At 39.9% G+C, this 20,009-nt stretch overlaps 1 protein-coding gene and 1 long non-coding RNA gene across 2 annotated transcripts in view; one reads left to right on the top strand and one right to left on the bottom strand.

Annotated features, from left to right (window-relative positions):
- LOC134350532 (uncharacterized) overlaps positions 1-2,983 on the bottom strand; it is a 58,824-nt gene extending 55,841 nt beyond the window's left edge. Inside the window, exon 1 of the long non-coding RNA XR_010018933.1 lies at positions 2,878-2,983. This is a non-coding gene — a long non-coding RNA (uncharacterized LOC134350532). The remainder of the gene's footprint in view (positions 1-2,877) is intronic.
- Positions 2,984-3,494: 511 nt separating this feature from the next.
- Positions 3,495-20,009, top strand: part of ppp2r5a (protein phosphatase 2, regulatory subunit B', alpha isoform) — a 171,126-nt gene continuing 154,611 nt past the window's right edge. The window contains exon 1 of the mRNA XM_063055821.1: positions 3,495-3,833. Within this exon, the coding sequence (XP_062911891.1) occupies positions 3,674-3,833 (160 nt within the window). The 5' untranslated portion in view covers positions 3,495-3,673. The remainder of the gene's footprint in view (positions 3,834-20,009) is intronic.

The following is a 20,009-nucleotide window of genomic DNA, read 5'->3' as shown; positions in this document are numbered from 1 at the left end:
ACCATTCGCCTTTTTCACCGCCTGCTGTACCTGCATGCCCACTTTCAATGACTGGTGTATAATGACACCCAGGTCTCGTTGCACCTCCCCTTTTCCTAATCGGCCACCATTCAAATAATAATCTATTTTCCTGTTTTTGCCACCAAAGTGGATAACCTCACATTTATCCACATTAAATTGCATCTGCCATGAATTTGTCCACTCAGCTAACCTATCCAAGTCACCCTGCATCCTCTTAGCATCCTCCTCACAGCTAATACTGCCGCCCAGCTTTGTGTCATCCGCAAACTTGGAGATGCTGCATTTAATTCCCTCATCTAAGTCATTAATATATATTGTGAACAACTGGGGTCCCAGCACTGAGCCTTGTGGTACCCCACTAGTCACTGCCTGCCATTCTGAAAAGGTCCCGTTTATTCCCACTCATTGCTTTCTGTCTGCCAACCAATTTTCTATCCACATCAATACCTTACCCCCAATACTGTGTGCTTTAAGTTTGCACACTAATTTCCTGTGTGGGACCTTGTCAAAAGCCTTTTGAAAATCCAAATATACCACATCCACTGGTTCTCCCCTATCCACTCTACTAGTTACATCCTCAAAAAATTCTATGAGATTCGTCAGACATGATTTTCCTTTCACAAATCCATGCTGACTTTGTCCAATGACTTCACCGCTTTCCAAATGTGCTGTTATCACATCTTTGATAACTGACTCTAGCAGTTTCCCTACCACCGATGTTAGGCTAACCGGTCTATAATTCCCCGGTTTCTCTCTCCCTCCTTTTTTAAAAAGTGGGGTTTCATTAGCCACCCTCCAATCCTCAGGAACTGGTCCAGAATCTAAAGAGTTTTGAAAAATTATCACTAACGCATCCACTATTTCTTGGGCTACTTCCTTAAGCACTCTGGGATGCAGACCATCTGGCCCTAGGGATTTATCTGCCTTTAATCCCTTCAATTTACCTAACACCACTTCCCTACTAACATGTATTTCCCTCAGTTCATCTCACTGGACCCTCTGTCCCCTACTATTTCTGGAAGATTATTTATGTCCTCCTTAGTGAAGACAGAACCAAAGCAGTTATTCAACTGGTCTGCCATGTCCTCGCTCCCCATAATCAATTCACCTGTTTCTGTCTGTAGGGGACCTACATTTGTCTTAACCAATCTTATTCTTTTCACATATCTATAAAAGGTTTTACAGTCAGTTTTCATGTTCCCTGCCAGTTTTCTCTCATAATCTTTTTTCCCTTTCCTAATTAAGCCCTTTGTCCTCCTCTGCTGGACTCTGAATTTCTCCCAGTCCTCAGGTAAGCCACTTTTTCTGGCTAATTTGTATGCTTCTTCTTTGGAATTGATACTATCCCTAATTTCCCCTGTCAACCACAGGTGCACTACCTTCCCTGATTTATTCTTTTGCCAAACTGGGATGAACAATTGTTGTACTTCAGTCTACCTTAGCTAATTCACATTTCATACCTTCAAAGTTACCTTTCTTTAAGTTCAGAACCTTTGTTTCTGAATTAATTATGTCACTCTCCATCTTAATGAAGAATTCCACCATATTATGGTCACTCTTACCCATGGGGCCTCTCACGACAAGATTGCTAATTAACCCTTCCTCATTGCTCAAAACCCAGTCCAGAATAGCCTGCTCTCTCGTTGGTTCTTCGACATGTTGGTTCAAAAAAACCATCCTGCATACATTCCAAGAAATCCTCTTCCTCAGCACCCTTACCAATTTGGTTCACCCAATCTATATGTAGATTGAAGTCACCCATTATAACTGCTGTTCCTTTATTGCATGCATTTCTAATTTCCTGTATGATACCATCCCCAACCTCACTATTGATGTGTAGCGCTAAGTATATTGACTGGCTGCATCACAGCCTGGTGTGGAAACACCAATGTCCTCAAATGTAAAAGGCCAGAAAAAGTAGTGAGTACAGTTCAGTCCATCACAGATAAAGCCCTCACCACCGCTGACATATCTACATGGAGTGCTGACACAGGAAAGCAGTATCCATCATCCGGGACCCTCACCACCGAGGCCATGTTCTCTTCTCGTTGCTCCCATCAGAAAGGTGATACAGGAACATCAGGTCTCACACCGCCAGGTTCAGGAACAGTTATTACCCCTCAACCATTTTGAACTAAAAGGAATAACTTCACTTGCCCCATCACTGAAATGTTCCTACAACCTATGGATACACCTTCAAGGACTCTTAATCTCATGGTCTCAAAATTATTTCTTTATTATTTTTGCAATTTATTGTCCTTTGAACACCGGTTGAATGCCCAAGCTGGTGTGGTCTTTCATTAATTCTTTTATGGCTACTGGATTTATTAAGTATGCCCACAAGAAAATGAATCTCAGGGTTGGATATGGTGGCATACGTGTGCTTTGACAATAAATTTACTTTGAACTTTGCTGTGCTGATTTCAGGTAACCATTCAATTTTTCTTTCTCTCCACCCCCCCCCAGATATTGCTTTATCTCTTGGTTTCAACTTGTTTTTTTCCCCCCAGTCAACAACTGCCAAATTTTTTCGCTTAAAGTAATTGGTTACCATGACTACTTTGATCTGCAACTAAACAGACAGCCATTGTATTCCCCGCTACTGCTTCTGCTGGCTCTTTTGGAGAGCCCTTAAACTGAAACGTTGACTTCGTTTTCTTCCCCACTGATACTTAGGCCTTCCAGCATTTTCTGTTTTTGTTTCAGGTTTCCAGCAGCTGCATTTTTCCCGCTCCAAGAAATAAAAAATATCTATTTATAAATAGGGTGCAGAATACTTAAACAGTTCAGAATGTAGATAAAGTATTTAATTTAAAATTGAAACATGAGAAAGTCGTTTCTTTATAGACTACATACCTATACATACCCATACCTCCCAATCACACTCCGATAGTCAATAATATAATCCCCTTGCTTTTTAGGACAAGGTCCTGCGCCAACCAAACTTGATTTTGGATGTTCTGCCTCTGGGCCCTTCTTGTTATGTGACGACAACATAGCCCCTACGCACACGAGGATGTATGTTATCTCGCTTTCCGATTGGCGAAGCTCACGTCAATCAGCGCCCCCTACATTTCCGCTCAGTGAGATTGGTTGAACCCGCCGCGATTGGTTTTGTGTTTTGGAGCGCGCGAGAGGAAGGAGGCGTCAGTTGCTGGCTTTCTTTGGCGTTTTCTTTTAATGTCCGAAAAATATATCTGAAATCACGATCGACCTTCAGGTGATTCGGTCCGTCGAAAGGGCAGAAGGAAAAAGCTGTCACCGTTTTCCTTGTGGCGGAACGAGGGCGGGAGGCAGCCGTGGTTGCGCTCGTTGATGGACAGGCTGAAGACGGGCTGCGAGTGAAGACGACGGGGGCAGGTCGCGGGGAATGACAGTGCGCTAACAGGCTCCGTGGAGATCGTCAGCTGGAGACGGTCGCCAGCCGCTCCCAGGGGAGGGGAGGGGGGGAGTGGAGCAGGCCCCGGGGGTCTGGGGAAGGAGCTCCGGCCCTCGACGCAACGTTAACTTCTAAATATTATACCGCGCACGCTGCTTTATTTTGCCTCCTTCCTCCCTTGGGTGACTTGTTTTACTGGACCTGGTTTACACACGCCCTACCGATCGACCCCTCACTGCTTTTCTCGCTGTGGTGGCTCGTCTGTAGAAAAAGATGTCGGCAGCAACGGCTGTGGTGACAGCGGCGGAAAAAGTGGATGGGTTCACCAGGAAATCCGTGCGGAAGGCGGCCAGGCAGAAGCGATCGCAGGGATCGTCGCAATTCAGGAGTCGAAGCAGTCCGGTTGAGATCCAGCTGCTCCCGCCCCTTAAAGGTACCTAGGTTCTGGGACGAGCCTTGTACGTTTAACCATGTAATGTATCTGGGTTCGAAGAACACACCTTTCACCTTTCGCCTTTCTAAGTGTCATAAATCAAAGACCTCACCCAATCCGCCCTTCGCCTGCCCCCACCTCCACCCCAATTCACCCATCGGTATCCCAGTAATGATCCCTCGCTCATTGGTAAGAAAACATGCCGAGGATTGGAGCGTTTGTAGGACCTCAAATACACCTAGACTTGCATTCAGTTCCCCCACCTCCAAATATAACACCGTTAACGAAGCTTAATCCTAAAATGCATCGTCATAGAATTATCATAACATTTGATGGAATTTGACCAAAATATTTTCACGTCGCCTGCCCACTTCCCTGTAGAAATTTCTTTTTGTTTTGGGTCCTGAGCATCTTACAGCTGGGAAATAAGTATGCAAAAGCAGGAAGGCTTGGGGTGCGTGAATTCTAGAACTTGGGTAGTGCTTTCTAGTCTTAATTATCAAATTACTGTGTCAGCATATACTATCTTGAGATTCATTTTCTTGGCAGGCATTTACAGGGAAATAAAGAGATACAATAGAATTTATGAAAACAATACTTAAAGACTGACAAACAGCCAATGTGCAAATAAAAAATAAATAATACTGAGAACACAAGTTGTAGAATCCTTGAAAGTGAGTCTGTAGTTTGTGGAATTAGTTCAGAGTTGAGGTGAGTGAAATTAAGCCTACTGGTTCAGGAGCCTCATGTTATAGAATAATAACTGTTCCTGAACCTGGTGGTGTGGGACCCAAGGCTCCTATACCTCCTGTCCAAGGATAGTAGCTAGAAGAGTGTGTGGCCTGGCTAGTGGGCATATGTGAAGGTAAATGCTGCTTTCTCATGACACTGTTCCTTATTTATTAGAGTGATCCCATTTAATCATTGGAAATTATATTTAACCTGAAGATGCTACAGATATCATGTCATAAGTAAGTTTTTACTACTAAGATGTGTCACCACCAGTTTTGAAGAGATTTAGAAAATGGTACTTTAAGTGTTGGATTTGCCAAGGATCTTCATGTCCCATAAACAAAGGCAAAATTGCCCTTTGAAGTATGTAAATGTTTCTTTTAACCATCATCAGATCAAGATAATTGATGTTCAAAAACAATTTACCTTATTTTTGCAGATTATTTTAGTTATGACTAGATAGATTGAAACAAAATCTGCCAACTGGAGAGGCATTGGAAGAGGCTTTTGTGGCCATCATAATTCATTAACTGCCATTCACCATTAATGTGCCTTGAAATCAGGCTTCAGGCAGTTTTTCTGTTCTTTATAGTGCTAATACCTAACTGGAAGTTACATAAATGGTGGCAAATTTGGAACATTTAGGAAACTTATTGTAGTCTATTAACTTATATATTTTAAAACCTGACTTGTGTGTTTTGGGAGTTACTGCTGATTGTTATGTTTGCAAGGGCAATGATATACTATTTCAAATGCTGACCCATGGAAAACAGCTAGAGTTATTAAAGGGATCTCTGCATTGTAACCTTACTGCAGTATGGGGGAGGAGGATGAGAGGAAAAATTAAACTCTTATTTGGGTGAAGTGCAACTGGAATTTAATTTCCCTGTGTGAGGAACTGCTTTTGAAAATGGGTGAAAGAATTTCAAAATGGATGCAGTTTGCATTTTTACGAGCAGGTTGTATACAAGTTGGTCCTATTTCTCTCCAGTAATATCAATTCCAGAACATTAGCTCTCACTCAGCTTGAAAAGTGTAAAAGATTCTGAAATTCCTGAGCAAATGTGAGTTGAAATCTAGAGTTCTACAAATTCTTGAAGAATGAGGGACAAATATCGAAGTAAGTTCAAAAGGCTGCCTACATCAAAGTTGCTGGTGAACGCAGCAGGCCAGGCAGCATCTCTAGGAAGAGGTACAGTTGACATTTCGGGCCGAGGCCCTTCATCAGGACTAACTGAAGAAAGAGCTAGTAAGAGATTTAAGAGGGGGAGGGGGAGATCCAAAATGATAGGAGAAGACAGGAGGGGGAAGGATGGAGCCAAGAGCTGGACAGTTGATCGGCCAAAGGGATGTGAAAGGATCATGGGACAGGAGGCCCAGGGAGAAGGAAAAGGGGGAGGGGGGAGAAAGCCCAGAGGATGGGCAAGGGGTATAGTCAGAGGGACAGAGGGAGAAAAAGGAGAGTGAGAGAAAGAATGTGTATATATAAATAAATAATGGATGGGGTACGAGGGGGAGGTGGGGCATTAGCGAAAGTTAGAGAAGTCAGTGTTCATGCCATCAGGTTGGAGGCTACCCAGACGGAATATAAGGTGCTTTTCAGTCTTACTCTGTTGAATTTCTCTATCCCTGCACTTAAACTATGAACATTCAGATATTACACTAATTTACAGGTCTTAAAAATTAAGCTAGTAGTGTGAAACAATCAAAGATTATTTAAGGTAGAGACATAAAATATAATGATGGTTTCTTAAAATTGAGTTTTTATTTTATGTCCTAACAGCATGTTGCTAAAATTTGGCATTGTTCAGTGAATAGCATTAAAAGCAATTCGATGTTTAGTTATTTACAGAAATGTTTATGGCTGCATCAGTTCACTACAGAGAAGTTTGATAACTTGGTTTCGTGAAGCATTAGTTAACTCATTTCAGAGCAACTTTTGTAAGTACCATGAAGTAAAAAAACAAACAGAAGAAAATCTACAGATTCTGGAAATCCAAAGCAACGCACACAAAGTGCTGGAGGAATTCAGCAAGATAGGCAGTACCTATGAAAAAGAGTAAACAGTCGATGTTTCGGGCTGAGACCCTTCATCAGGACTGGTAAGAAAGAGAAGTCAGTCTTCTCTATCTTGCCAATCCTGATGAAGGGTCTCTTGTCCACAGATGCTGCCAGGCCTGCTGAATTCCTGCTGCATTTTGTGTGTTAACATGAAATAAAATCTGGTTTTGTAGTGCAGAATCCTGATGCTGGAGAACTATTTGCAAGTTTGTAGACTTTTATTCTCAAACTCTACGAGTTTGCATGTTAAGTATAGTTTCTCCCATGTATAAATATCTGGGATGGTGACACTAGAATAATCAATTAACGTAGGGGGGAGGGAGGGAACGTCAACTCAGACCATGAGAGGCCAGCGTCGGGTATTTTCATGCCTTACAAGGTGCAGATTGGAAGTCTGTGTGGGGCGCCACTCCTCACACAGACACTAGAGCAATGTGTGGTTAAGTGCCTTGCTCAAGGACACAAACATGCTGCCACAGCTGAGGCTGGAACTAGCGACCTTCAGATCACTAGATGAACACCTTAACCACTTGGCCACGTGCCCAACACCAATTAACGTAATAATTGTGGAAAGTTAGTCTTTTCCCTTTTCCTGTTGTAATTTCAAATAATAAATGTTAAATCATCTTATATTCCAAACTCCCCTTTGGAATGATATTGGTCTCCCTCTGAAGTGCCTTGAAGATTCTGTTACAATGGCTGTGTACTTGTTTGTTTAATTTGTTTCTCATTCAATATTTGAATTTTGTTCAAATACAATAAATATTACTGTTGCATTTGTTTAATGTAACAAAGTAAATTGTGGATATACTGTATTATATTGTCCAAAGTTAGAAAGATGTGTGCATGGATTAATATAGCTTTAGAATACATCCAAGGCAAAAATATCTTGTTAATCAAATGCAATATTAGCTATATAATTTAATTTAGTAGTAATTTGATTATTTCATAGTATTGGTTGGTTTGCAGTAATACTAATCCATATTGGGCATTATGTATTTTTTAAAGTCTTTGTGCATATACTTAAATGTATCTTTCAATATGGGATAATATTGGGATTGTTACATTTAACATTGGGTGGAATATAATATTATTTCGCACAGAAAGTTAAAATGTTCAGAATGTTGTCAGATTTTGTAGCATCATGGCAAGCCATTCCTTGCAACTTACTCTGTAGTTAACTTCCTAAAATCAAGTAAGCTCATCATTACTTTGTGTAATCAGCATTCATTCATTGAACGCCAGCCTTTAACAAGGTATGATTAATAGTATATCTTGGCTGTATTATGCATTTGGGATTGATACTTCTGCTATCAAGAAAAAAAATTGCAATGCTTTTGAAATGATTAGAGCTATAAACCTTTTTAATTTTCTGTTGCTATATTCCATGTGATAATATTAAATCTTTGTATGATGTTCTTCACTTGGCACCAAATAGTTACTTGCTCCTTCTGGTCTGCTACATGTATCCTTCCCATTTCTTTTCTCTCGCTTTCTGCCTGGTATGCCTCTCCCAATCTTTATCCTCAAGTAAGCCTCATAAAAAAAGCAGAAACTCGTATGAAATTCAATAAGACAAATCAGCTGCCATAGAAAATAATTAAGACCGTAAGGCATAGGAGCAGAATTAGACCATTCAGCCCATCGAGTCTGCTCTGCCGTTCAATCATGGCAGGTTTATTATCGCACTTAACTCCATTCTTCTGCCTTCTCCCCAAAACCTTTCATGTCCTTGCTAATCAAGAACTTAGCAACCTCTGCTTTAAATGTACCCAATGACTTTGCCTCCACAGCTGTCTGTGGCAGCGAACGTCACACCTTCTGGTTAAAGAAATCCTCATCTCTGTTCTAAAGGGATATGCTTGCATTCTGAGGCAATGCCTTCTGGTCCTAGATTCCCCCACTATAGGAAATATCCTTTCCACATCCACCCTTTCTAGGCCTCAGTAAATAGGATGGGATCAGATCATTAAATGTATTAAACTTGTATAATTGATAAGATTAGCAGCAGTTGGCCTTCATAGATTGCTCTGAACTAGTTATACCAAGGTTATCAACAATTCAGATTTCAGTGTTAAAGATATTCCTGTCATTTTATCAGTGCCTGTAATATAATTAGCATTCACAGCATTCTTTTACTCCCTATAATCCTGATATAATTGTCTTTGGTTGCATATTTTAAAAAATAAAGTTTAATGCTTTTATCATACATTTTACTACCCTCTGCTGGATCAATATGGTACAGTGCATCCAATTCTGATTCTGCAGTAGTCATAATAATCTGTTCTCAGTATTCTATCGCCAATTCCTACAGCATCCACTAGTAATTGTGATGATCCTGATTCAGGCTAACTGTAAGATTGTTATAAGTGTTGCTACCTCGTGTTTAGATAAAGTCCATGTCATGATTTGATTTTTTTTCTTGGTTATAATGTTTTGCACAAAATAGCTAAATTTTAGATTGATTGTGTTTGCAATTTGCTGCTAGATTGGAGTATAAACATAGCTCTTTTAATGGAGTGTGGTTTATTCTGTAGGTTTATTTAAAGTCGTTTTTTTTTCTGTGCAGTGCAGAGGCTTGTTATGAAATTGACATATAAAATTCAGATTTCTTTGTTTATTTTGACTTTTTTTAGAGGGGATGGTTATATTTATAAAAAAGCACAAATATAAGAGGACCTGCAGGAGTGATAATGGAAAACAACTGTATTACTTTTTTAAACTATATTCTGTAAAACAGACCTTTTAATCTACTATACTACAAAAAGAAAATATCAGATCACTGTTCAAGCAGCATCTATGAAGAGAAATAAACTGTTGATGTTTCAGCAAGCGAGTCTTCGTTAGGACGGGTAAGGAAGGGGGAAGGGAGAAGCCAAAATAAGAATGTTGGAGGATGGAGAATGAGAACAAACTGGCAGGTGATCGGTGAGACCAAGTGAGGGGGAAGGTTGGTAAGGGAGGGTGGATAATAGGAGGAAGAGGTTAAAGAGCTGAAAAAGGAGGAATCTAATTGGAGATAACATTGTACTATGAAAGAAAGGGAAGGAGGTGGGTAACCAAAGGGAGGTGATGGAAAGTCATGAGGACGGAAGAGGAGAATAGATGAGAGGGTAACCAGAAAGGAAATAGAAAAACAGAGAATTTGGGTGGGAGGAGGAGGGAGTAATTAGTGGAAATTAGAGAAGTTGATGGTCATGACATCAGGTTGGAGGAGCAACTGAGCTTGGTGTCATAATGGCAGTAGAGGAGGCCATTGACAAACATGTCAGTATGAGACTGGGATGTTGAATTTAAATGGTGAACCAACAGGAGATCCTGTCATTTGTGGCAGACAGCGAAGGTACTCAACAAAGCAGTCTCCCAGTATGCATCATGTGTCATGAGGGGGCCATGTGAGAAGCACCAGATTCTGTATATGATCCTGACATACTCACAAGTGAAGGACTGTATGGGGCCCTGAATGATTGTGAGGGAGGAAGTATTGGGGCAGATGGTCTTGGGGATAGATGCCAGCAGGGAAATCAGTGGGCCTACACTGGTAACACTTTCCAACTGTTTCTCCACTGTATTGATTACTGCATTGGTACTGCTTCTTGTACTCATGCTGAACTTACCAATTTTATCAACTTTGTCTCCAAGATCTTCCATCCCCTCAAATTTACATAGGCCATCTTTGACACTTCTCTCCTATTTCTTGATCTGGCTTCATCTTCAGAGACAGACTATCTACTGTACTGACATCTTTTACAAACCACTGACTCGCATAGTTATTTTGACTACACCACTTCACACCCTGTCACTTGTTAAAAAGCTATTCCCTTCTCTCAGTTCCTCGGTCTCTGCTTCATCTGTTCTCAGGATGGGGCTTTCCATTCTAAGGATATCCAAGATGTCCTCTTCACAAAACAGGTTTTTGTTTTATCACCACCATCGATGCTGCCCTTTCCTGCTTCTCCATTTCCTGCACATCTCCCTTCACCCCACTATCATAAAAGAGATGGGGTTCCCCTTAATTGACCTACTGTATGTAGTATGTCTTTCCCTCCCTCACTCCCCACCCCCACATCTGTAGGGATCGGTCACTACATGACTCCCTTGTCCATTTAAATTGTTCTTCATGCTGTGGGCTTGAATAAATGCAATTTACTGTAGATACTGCTTTACAATATATTGGAAAATACTTTGGTGAAGCTTGTTACCAATAGACTTATAAAGTAATCTAAAATGTAACCAGTTTAAGGAAGTACCAAGAACATTTAAAAAGACTTTGTGATATGTGGTGTTCAGTTAATGCAAATGTTGTCTTTAGTACAGGTTGAGCACTCCTTATCCAAAATGCTTGGGACTGGAAGTGTTTCAGACTTTTGCATGTATATAATGAGATACCTTAAGGACCCAAGTCTAAACACAAAATCCATTTACATTAAATTTACAGTTTATATAATTTAATAATTTTGTGCATGAAACAATAATGAGTACATTGACCCATCAAAAGGTAAGCTATCAGCACCTCAGCTGCCCAGGTGGACAGTTAAGTGGCTGTTTAGCATCGCCATCATTACTCACTCACAATTTATGTGCTACTGGTAATCAGTCTTTGTCTTGTACTTTTTCATCACACACATGTACTGATGCAGCCGTCCAGTATGTTAGGTTTTCATCAACATTAACCTTGGCAACCTCATCAATGAATTTGCTGTTTCATGATTAGCAGGTGACTTATTACCACAAATCTTTAAAAATTTGATGCTGTGCCTTTTTTGCAACCAGCCTACTGAATATTCACAATTACCTTTAATTCTCAGTTCGTCATAATAGATCTTTGCTTGTTTCAAGATCAGCATACCCTTAAGTGGCATATGTTCATTCCAAGGCTGATGAAACCACTCTTTCAATACATGATTATCAGGGGTTCCCAACCTTGGTTATGTCATGGACCCATACCATTAAGCAAGAGGTCTGTGGACCCCAGGTTGGGAACCCCTGAATCATTTTTTGGTTTATGCAGGGATTTTTCTGTATCTATATGTGAGGTCACTTCCTCGAACTGTCTATGATCCGCAGGTGGATCAGCTGTTTGTGTGGTGTCACAACATCAACCTTGCACTCAACGTCGGACCAAGGAATTGATTATGGACTTGGGAAGAAGTCAGGAGAACATACAGCAGTTCTCATTAAGAATTCAGTAGTGGAAAGCTAAGCAGTTTTATGTTCCTAAGTGTCAACATCTCTGAAGATCTATCCTGGGTCCAGTATATTAATACAACAACAAAGGCATAGCGGTGGCTGTATTTCATTAGGAGTTTGAGGAGATTTGGTATGTCACCAAAGGCAATTTCTATAGATGTACTATAGAGAGCATTCTGACTGGTCACATTACTGTCTGGCATAGAAGACCCAATGCGCATTATCAGAAAAAGCTGCAGAGGGTTGTGAGCTCAACCAGCTCCATCATGGACATGAGCCTCTCTAGAACATTTTCAAAAGGTGATGCCTCAAAAAGGTGGCATCCATCATGGAAAGCCCTCACCATTGAGGACATATCCTCTTCTCATTGCTGCCATTAATGAGGAGGTACGCGTACAAGAACCCGAAGATACAAACTCAGCATTTTAGGAACAGCTTCTTCCCGCTCTGCCATCAGATTTCTGAATGATCCATAAACACCACTATACCGTTTTGCTCTCTTTTCCACATTTTGTAGTATTCATTGTAATTTATAGTCATCTTTATGTATTGCATTATATTACTGCTGCAAACCAACAAATTTCATGATGTATGTCAGATAATGAACCTGATTCTGATTCTAAATTTCTTAGTTTGATTTTATGATTGAATGAACCTATCAAAGCATGTTTAAAAGATTATATTGACATTTATTTGATGTTATTTTGAAGAATGATTTTGTAATATATCCATGCAGTACTATAGTTATAATTCTGTTAAGGCACTGTGTGATGAGTTCTTGATGAAATTGTTGTATATTAAATATTTATTATATGAAGTGAAGGGAAAATATATATTTAAAATATTTCTGTTCTAGTGTTTCCTGATTGGCATCAACACGTTCCAGTTAAAAGGTATGGTTCTGGGAACAGAGGTTTTGTTTTTCTAACTACAGAAACTGCACTGTCTGTGGCAAACGTGGTGGGATTCTGATATGCTCCTTGAGACACCCTGGCCTCACTGTGTGCATAATGATATGATGAAGGCATGGCAAATTAAAAGTGGAGAGGGTGCTGCCAAAAGATGTTTTTAGGAAATTAAGGTGATGGTACATTTTTAATAATCTATATTTTAAGGCAATTTAATTGTGATTTCATGTAAAAAGATCTTTTGCAGATCGTGTAAATCAGGGGTCCCCAACCTTTTTTGCACCGCGGACTGGTTTAATATTGACAATATTCTTGTGGACCGGCCAACCGGGGGTTGGGGGAGGTGTTCATGTTCATCAGTGCGTGACAGGGAATGAGGAAAGGTGCAGTTGACTCATATAGTTTCATATCGCCAAATCATATCGTTTCCTCGCGGCCCAGTAGCACATGCTTTGCGGCCCTGTGGTTGAGGACCACTGGTGTAAATGATTTACATTTGGGTCTTTTGACAGACAGATCAATGTTTGTTTTCTAGTAACTATTCATTGAGCAAACAAGTTGTCACAATGCAATAGTAATGGGTACTGTGCTTTGTAAACTTGCAATCTTCTTCACTTAACTCAAAACCCTTGTTAATGGCTTTAGACTTTATTGTTTGGTCCATTTAGTCAGTCATTTTCCAATATAGCTGAATTTATTGATGACATTTTGTTTTATCCTTGAATCTCATCAAATTTATCCCCACCATACAGACTATATAGTGTGTTAGTGGAAGCATTTCCACTCAATGACTTCTGTTGTCAGTCCATGCTCAGTAATGGTAAATTGGTTTATTATTGTCACATATGCCAAGGTACAGGTTAAAAAAAAACTGTCCTGCATGCCATCAATACAGATAATTTCAGTACACTGTAGTAGTACAAGGGAAAACAAGAATAAAATGCAGAATGAAGTGTTTAAATTTATAGAGAAAGTGCAGTTCAGGCAGATAATAAGGTGCAAGGCCACAACAAAGTAGATTGTGAAGTTAAGACTCCATTTTATCTCATTAAGGAACCATTTTTTGAGTCCTGTTATAACAGCGTGGTAGAAGCTGTCCTTGAGCTTGGTGGTATGTGCTTTCAAGCTTTTGTATCTTCTTGATGGGAGGGGGAGAAAAAGAATGACTGGGTGAGTGTGGTCTTAGATTATGTTGGCTGCTGTATGTAAATAGGAGCAGTAGTTTAGATTTAAAATCTTTATTCACTGTAAGGAAAAGAAGCAGTAAAATACATAGTGATAGAAGGATGACATGCTTTGATGTTTTGTTGGAATAGTGCAAGAACAGGAAAATAACTGTTAGATGGCTAGTTACAAATGATTAGAACTTCAGGGTCACTTGTTCAGGGTTAGTGTCTTGCATATTTTATGTTGGAAATACAAGCGAATTGTTTGTCCTGGATGGAGAATTTTGGTCAATAAATGGTGATAAGTAAGGAGGAAGAACACGTGTTATGTCTCCTGAATATACATGGCAACATGCAAGAAATTATGAAATAGGCATTAGAACAGGATGTTTTGGCAAAGGCTCTCGTTTTGAAATACTGATACCACCCAGGCCATGCACTCTTCTTTCTGCTCCCATCAGGAAGAAGGTACATGGGCCTCAGGACTCACAACTCCAGATCCAGGAACAGTTATTACCCCTCAGCCATCAGACTCCTGAACCAGTGGGGACAACTTCACACAGCTTTACATGCCCCATCGTTGAACTGTTCCTACAACCTATGGACTCATTTCAAGGACTCTTCATCTCATGTTCTCGATATTTGTTGATGATTTATTTAATATTATTATTTATATTTTTCTTTTGTATTTGCGCAGTTTGTTATCTTTAACACATTGGTTGTTTGTCTATCCTGTTGGGTGTGGGTTTTCATTAATTCTATTATGGTTATTGTATTTACTGAGTATGCCTGCAAGAATACAAATCTCTGGGTTGTATATGGTGACATATATGTGCTTTGATAATAAATTTACTTTGAACTTTTTTACTTTTATTTGGCATGTCATTTAGATGTTAGAACTCATGAAGAATGATCTGGTAAGGTGAGAAAGATGAGACTGAGGGGCGGAGCAGAGGTAGAAATCCATGGACATATCATGAGCTCTGTCACAAATGGATTTGAAACCAGCTTGGAATCAAAATTTTGTGCCTATAATTTCCTGAGTAATTTGTTAAAACCCCAAAAGTTTCTGCTCTAATACCTTAAGTATGATGCTATTTTACTTCTAATCTATTTGAAATAACTGCCAGATCTTTTAACAACAGCTAATGAATAATACCTGCCAATTTTGATTCCATGTGTACTTCCACACCTAATGTCATACAGTTTACAAATTTAGGCACTCCGGCAACATTTCACCTGTCAATCTGCTGGGGTGGGGGGGTGGGGGTTGTTGTCTATCATGTATGATGCTCCTGATGCGGCATCCTCTACATTGCTGAAACCAGTCCTAATTTGGGGGAACACACATAAAAATTGCTGGTGAACGCTGGTCGATGTTTTGGGCCGAGAGTCTTTGTAAGGACTAACTGAAAGAAGACCAAACTCTTCTTTCAGTTAGTCCTGACGAAGGGTCTCGGCCCAAAACGTTGACTGTACCACTTCCTATAGATGCTGCCTGGCCTGCTGCGTTCACCAGCAATTTGGGACCACTTCATCAAGTACCTTTGTACCATCCACCACAAGCAGGACTTCCCAGTGGCGAAACATTTTAATTCTGATTCCCATTTCCGTTTCAACATGTCGTCCATGGCCTCCTCTTGTGCCAAGATGAGGCCACTCTGAGGGTGGAGGAGCAACACCTTTCTGCAATCAATCTGATACCATGATTTCTCCTTCTGGTAGACAAATTCCTTCCCCCCCCCCATTTCCTAACTTTTACCTCTTCTCACCTGCCAATTACTTCCCCCTTGGACCCCTCCTCCTTCCCTTTCTCCTATGGCCCACTCTCCTCTCCTATCAGATTCCTTCCTCTCCAGCTCTTTACATTTCCCATCCACCTGGCTTCACCTATCACCTTCTACTAGCCTCTTTCCCCTCCCCCCATCTTTATTCTGACCTCTTCCCCCTTCGTGCTTAGTCCTGAAGAAGAATCTTGGCCTGAAAGATTGACTATTTATTCATTTCCGTGGATGCTGCCTGATCTGCTGAGTTCCTCCAGCATTTTGTGTGTGTTGCCTTGGGTACTGAGTTCCTTCCTCTTTTTAAATCTTTTTTAAACATTAACATCACTGAACAGTATAGAACTTCATTGGTATTTAGCTGCCTGCCAGACTTGTGCATTTGTACTCCTTCTGATTGTCTTGTATTTCTCCTTTTGTCACTCTATTTTAATACATTTCAATTTTATTGAGGGAGTTCTGCTTGTACTTGAGTCAGATAAATGTGTATCACCCAGGAGACTGAAAGTTCCAGAGCAGCTTAAACTTAATAGCATCACACCAGGCTTTGCAGGATACAATCCAATTAACGGTGGGTCAAAACAAGCCTAGCCCATGAAATTGGACACTGCATAATTATTACCTGAAATTTCTGCGATGTTTATGAAAATATGAGATACTGAGAAGCATTCCATTGTAACTAAACAAAATATATTTGGAATATTTGTAAATAAATTTGTCTTATAATAAAAACCTCATTCTTTTAAATAAAATCATTTCTATAGGTACAAAAGTTTTTTGCACTTGAGACTTTCCATTATAATGGATAGACTTACACATCTTGTGCCAGCTTAGACTTGGCAAAGAATCCATGGGTAGATTTTCCTGCATAGTCTCAGCAACCTGAATCGTGCAGTTCCGAAGATGAACAAGTTAAACTGTCTCAATGACTATCATTCAGTAGCACTTGAATCCACTGTGATGAAGTGATTTGAGAGGTATCTCTTTGAAACATTAACTCCTGCCTGTGAAGTGACTTGGATCCGCTCCAATTTGCCTATCATCACAACACATTTCATTGGCTCTTCACTCAACCTCTGGAATATCTGGACAGTGAAGATGCATAATCAGGATGCTCTTCATTGACTACAGCTCTGCTTTCAACACTTATCATCCCCTCAAAACTAATCAATAAACTTGAAGTCCCAGCCCTCAATACCTCCTTGTGCAACTGGGTCCTTGATTTCCTCATTTGGAGACCCCGATCAGTTTGGATTGGCAGCAACATCCCCTCCACAATCACCATCAGCATGGGTGCATCAGAAAGCTGTGTGCTTGACCCCCTGCTCTAATTGCTTTATACCTATGACTGTGAGGATATGTACAGCTCCAATGCCATATTTAAATTTGCTGATGATGCCACTGTAGCTGACTGAATCAAAGGTGGTGACAAATCAGCATATAAGAGGAAGATTGAAAATCTGGCTGTTACCTATTCCCTTCTAATTATCCTCCTTCCCCTCATTTTTATTTTGGCATCTTTCCCTTTCCTTTCCAATTCTGTGGAGGCTGTTGGAACAAAATGGCAATTGTTTATTCATTTCCATGGGTATTGCCTGATCTACTGAGTTTCTCCAGCATTTTGTGTATGTTCAGTTGGATTTCCAGAATCTGCAGTATTTCTTATGTAAGTGAAAACACAGTTCATTTTGGAAGCAAATAACATTTACAAGGAGGATTATATGAAAGGTTCAATAAGGGCTGACATACCCAATGAACATAGGTTCCTAAGGAGCTTAGAGGCACAGGAGAATCTCAAGTGTGTACAAGTCCAAGGTTTACTGAAAGTTGCAGTACAATCAGATAAGATGGTAAAGAAAGATTTTGAGATGCTTATCTTCGTTAGCAGTGACATAGATCAGGGAGTGGTTAGGAAACAACTAGGGTACAATTCTGATCACCATATTATAGGAAGGATGTGATTGATTTGGATAGGGTGCACAGGAGATTCACCAGGATATTGACTGGGATGGAGCATTTTATTTATGAGGAAAGACCTGATAAGCCAGCTTTGTTTACCTTTTAGCAAAGCTGGGGTGTGATCTGGCTATACAAAATTATTGGGAGTATTGATAGGGTAGATAACAAGAAACCTTTGCCCATTGTAGAGATACCTAAATCTGGAGGCCAAAGTTTGTGGTATGTGATAGGGCATAAAAAATTTAGAAGGGATTTCAGGAGATTTTTTGACACACTCAGGATGGTTGAAATCAGGGACAATGGAAATATAACCTAAGTACTTAAGTAACACTTGAATTTTCAAGGTATAGAGGTAATTGACCTAGTGTTGGTAAGTGAGATTAATATAGATAGGTTCTTGATGGTTGGCGTAGGCATAGTAAACAGATAGGCCTGTTTCTGTGCTGTGTAGCTCTTTCTATAACTTACTGTACATGTAATTTATTACACAAGGTTAAATATTTACACCAGTGTTTTGATGATTCTTATAAATACACCAGATAAAAGGACACAAGCCTTTATTTTACGCACATTGGAATTTACAAAGCATGTCAATTATTTGCTTTAATTACTTTTCACTTCTGATATGAAACTATAACTTATTGAATGTATTTGTACCTCCCTTAAAGATATGGAAAAGGTTGCTTCCATAATGATGTGCCTTGGGTGTACCTTTTTAGCATTGATTAAAAACAAAATGCAGTGGAAACCATCTTGTGCTTTTTCTGGGAAGAGAGAAACAACAATTTTTTTTAATAATCCTAGAGAAAAGCAGAGGTAGAACTAAACGTATCTGTGATGGGATAGATGCCAAAGAAAATGAATTGCATGAATAGTCCTTTAATAAAATTGGAGTTGATGTCTACTATTGGAGGAGGTAATTGTGTTGGGTGAGAGAAATGCATTTTATTTGTGGTTACAAAATGCAAATCCCATTTAGAGGGTTTAACAAATTGAATTGTTTGTTGGGAGCAAATATATTTGGTATTTTGTATGAAAGGTGCCAAACAAAAGTAGATGATCATAAAACCATAAGATATAGGAGTAAAATCTAGGGTACTTGACAATTTCAAATTTATTGTGGCAATTAGGGTCCAGCTAACAATACATATTTCACATAAATTAATTTTAAAATGTTAATGGAGTTACTTACATCAGTAAGAGTTGCCAGACATTTCTTAGTAGTGCTGTGTAGTCATATTCTTCGCATAAACTTAATTCATGAAGACCAGTCGGGGTGGTGGCCTGGCCTTAGGAAATGTTTCAGTTGAAATTCTAACACATTTGGTGGCAGTAAATAGAAAATAATATATTACCTGTCCCAGAGATAGCTGCTCACTACATTTTGTGTTTGAGTTGAGTTCACAAATTAATCTGCAATGGTTACTCTTGTAATGAAAATGAAAACCAAAATGAGACTAGTATTGGTAAACAACAAAGGGAAGGTATTACAGCAGAAACATGAAAGTATGTACAAGTGATAATTCTAGTGTAAATTATGAACAAAAAAATTTGAACAAGATTAATTATACTAATCTGCATCATTTTTGTAAAAGTGGTAAAGCTACAAGAGCTGCTGCCTCACAATTTCTGTGATACAGTTTGAATCGTAACCAACATGCGCATGCCAGAGGAACTCAGCAGTTCAAGCAGCATCTAAAGAAATTAATAGATCATCGATGTTTTGGGTTGAAACCCTTCTTCAGGACAAAGAAGGAAAGGGAAAGATGGCAGAATAAAAAGGTGGGTGAGAGGAAAGAGGGTAGCTGGAAGGTGATAGTGGTCAGGTTGGGAAAGAGAAGAAGGGCTAGAGAAGAAGGAGTCTGATAGGAGAGGAGAGACGTCCATGGCCTCTTCTTGTGCCAAGATTAGGCCACCCTCAGGGTCGAGGAGCAACACCTTGTATTCCATCTGGTAGCCCCTAACCTGATGGTATGACTATTGATTTCTCCTTCTGGTAAATGTATCCCACCCACCTGCTGTATTCCCTAATCTGACCTTTAATTTCTCACCTGCAATTACTTTGCCTGGGTCCCCTCCTCCTCCTCCCCTTTCTCCTATGGTCCACTCTCCTCTCCTATCAGATTCTTTCTCCAGCACTTAACCTTTCCCATCCACCTGGCTTCACCTTCCAGCTTGCCCCTTTCTCCTCCCCTCCCCCAACTGGCATCTTCCCTCTTCTTTCTCAGTCCTGAAGAAGGGTCTTAGCCTGAAACATTGATTATCTATTCATTTCTATAGATGCTGCTGACTCCCTGAGTTCCTCCAGCATTTTGTGTGTGTGGGTTTGGATTTCCAGCATCTGCAGAGTTTCTCGTGTTTTTGAATCTTAATATTCGG

The sequence above is a fragment of the Mobula hypostoma genome, chromosome 8 (assembly GCF_963921235.1).
Source record: "Mobula hypostoma chromosome 8, sMobHyp1.1, whole genome shotgun sequence".
Taxonomy (NCBI): Eukaryota; Metazoa; Chordata; class Chondrichthyes; order Myliobatiformes; family Myliobatidae; genus Mobula; species Mobula hypostoma.
This window is presented reverse-complemented; position numbering and strand designations above follow the sequence as displayed.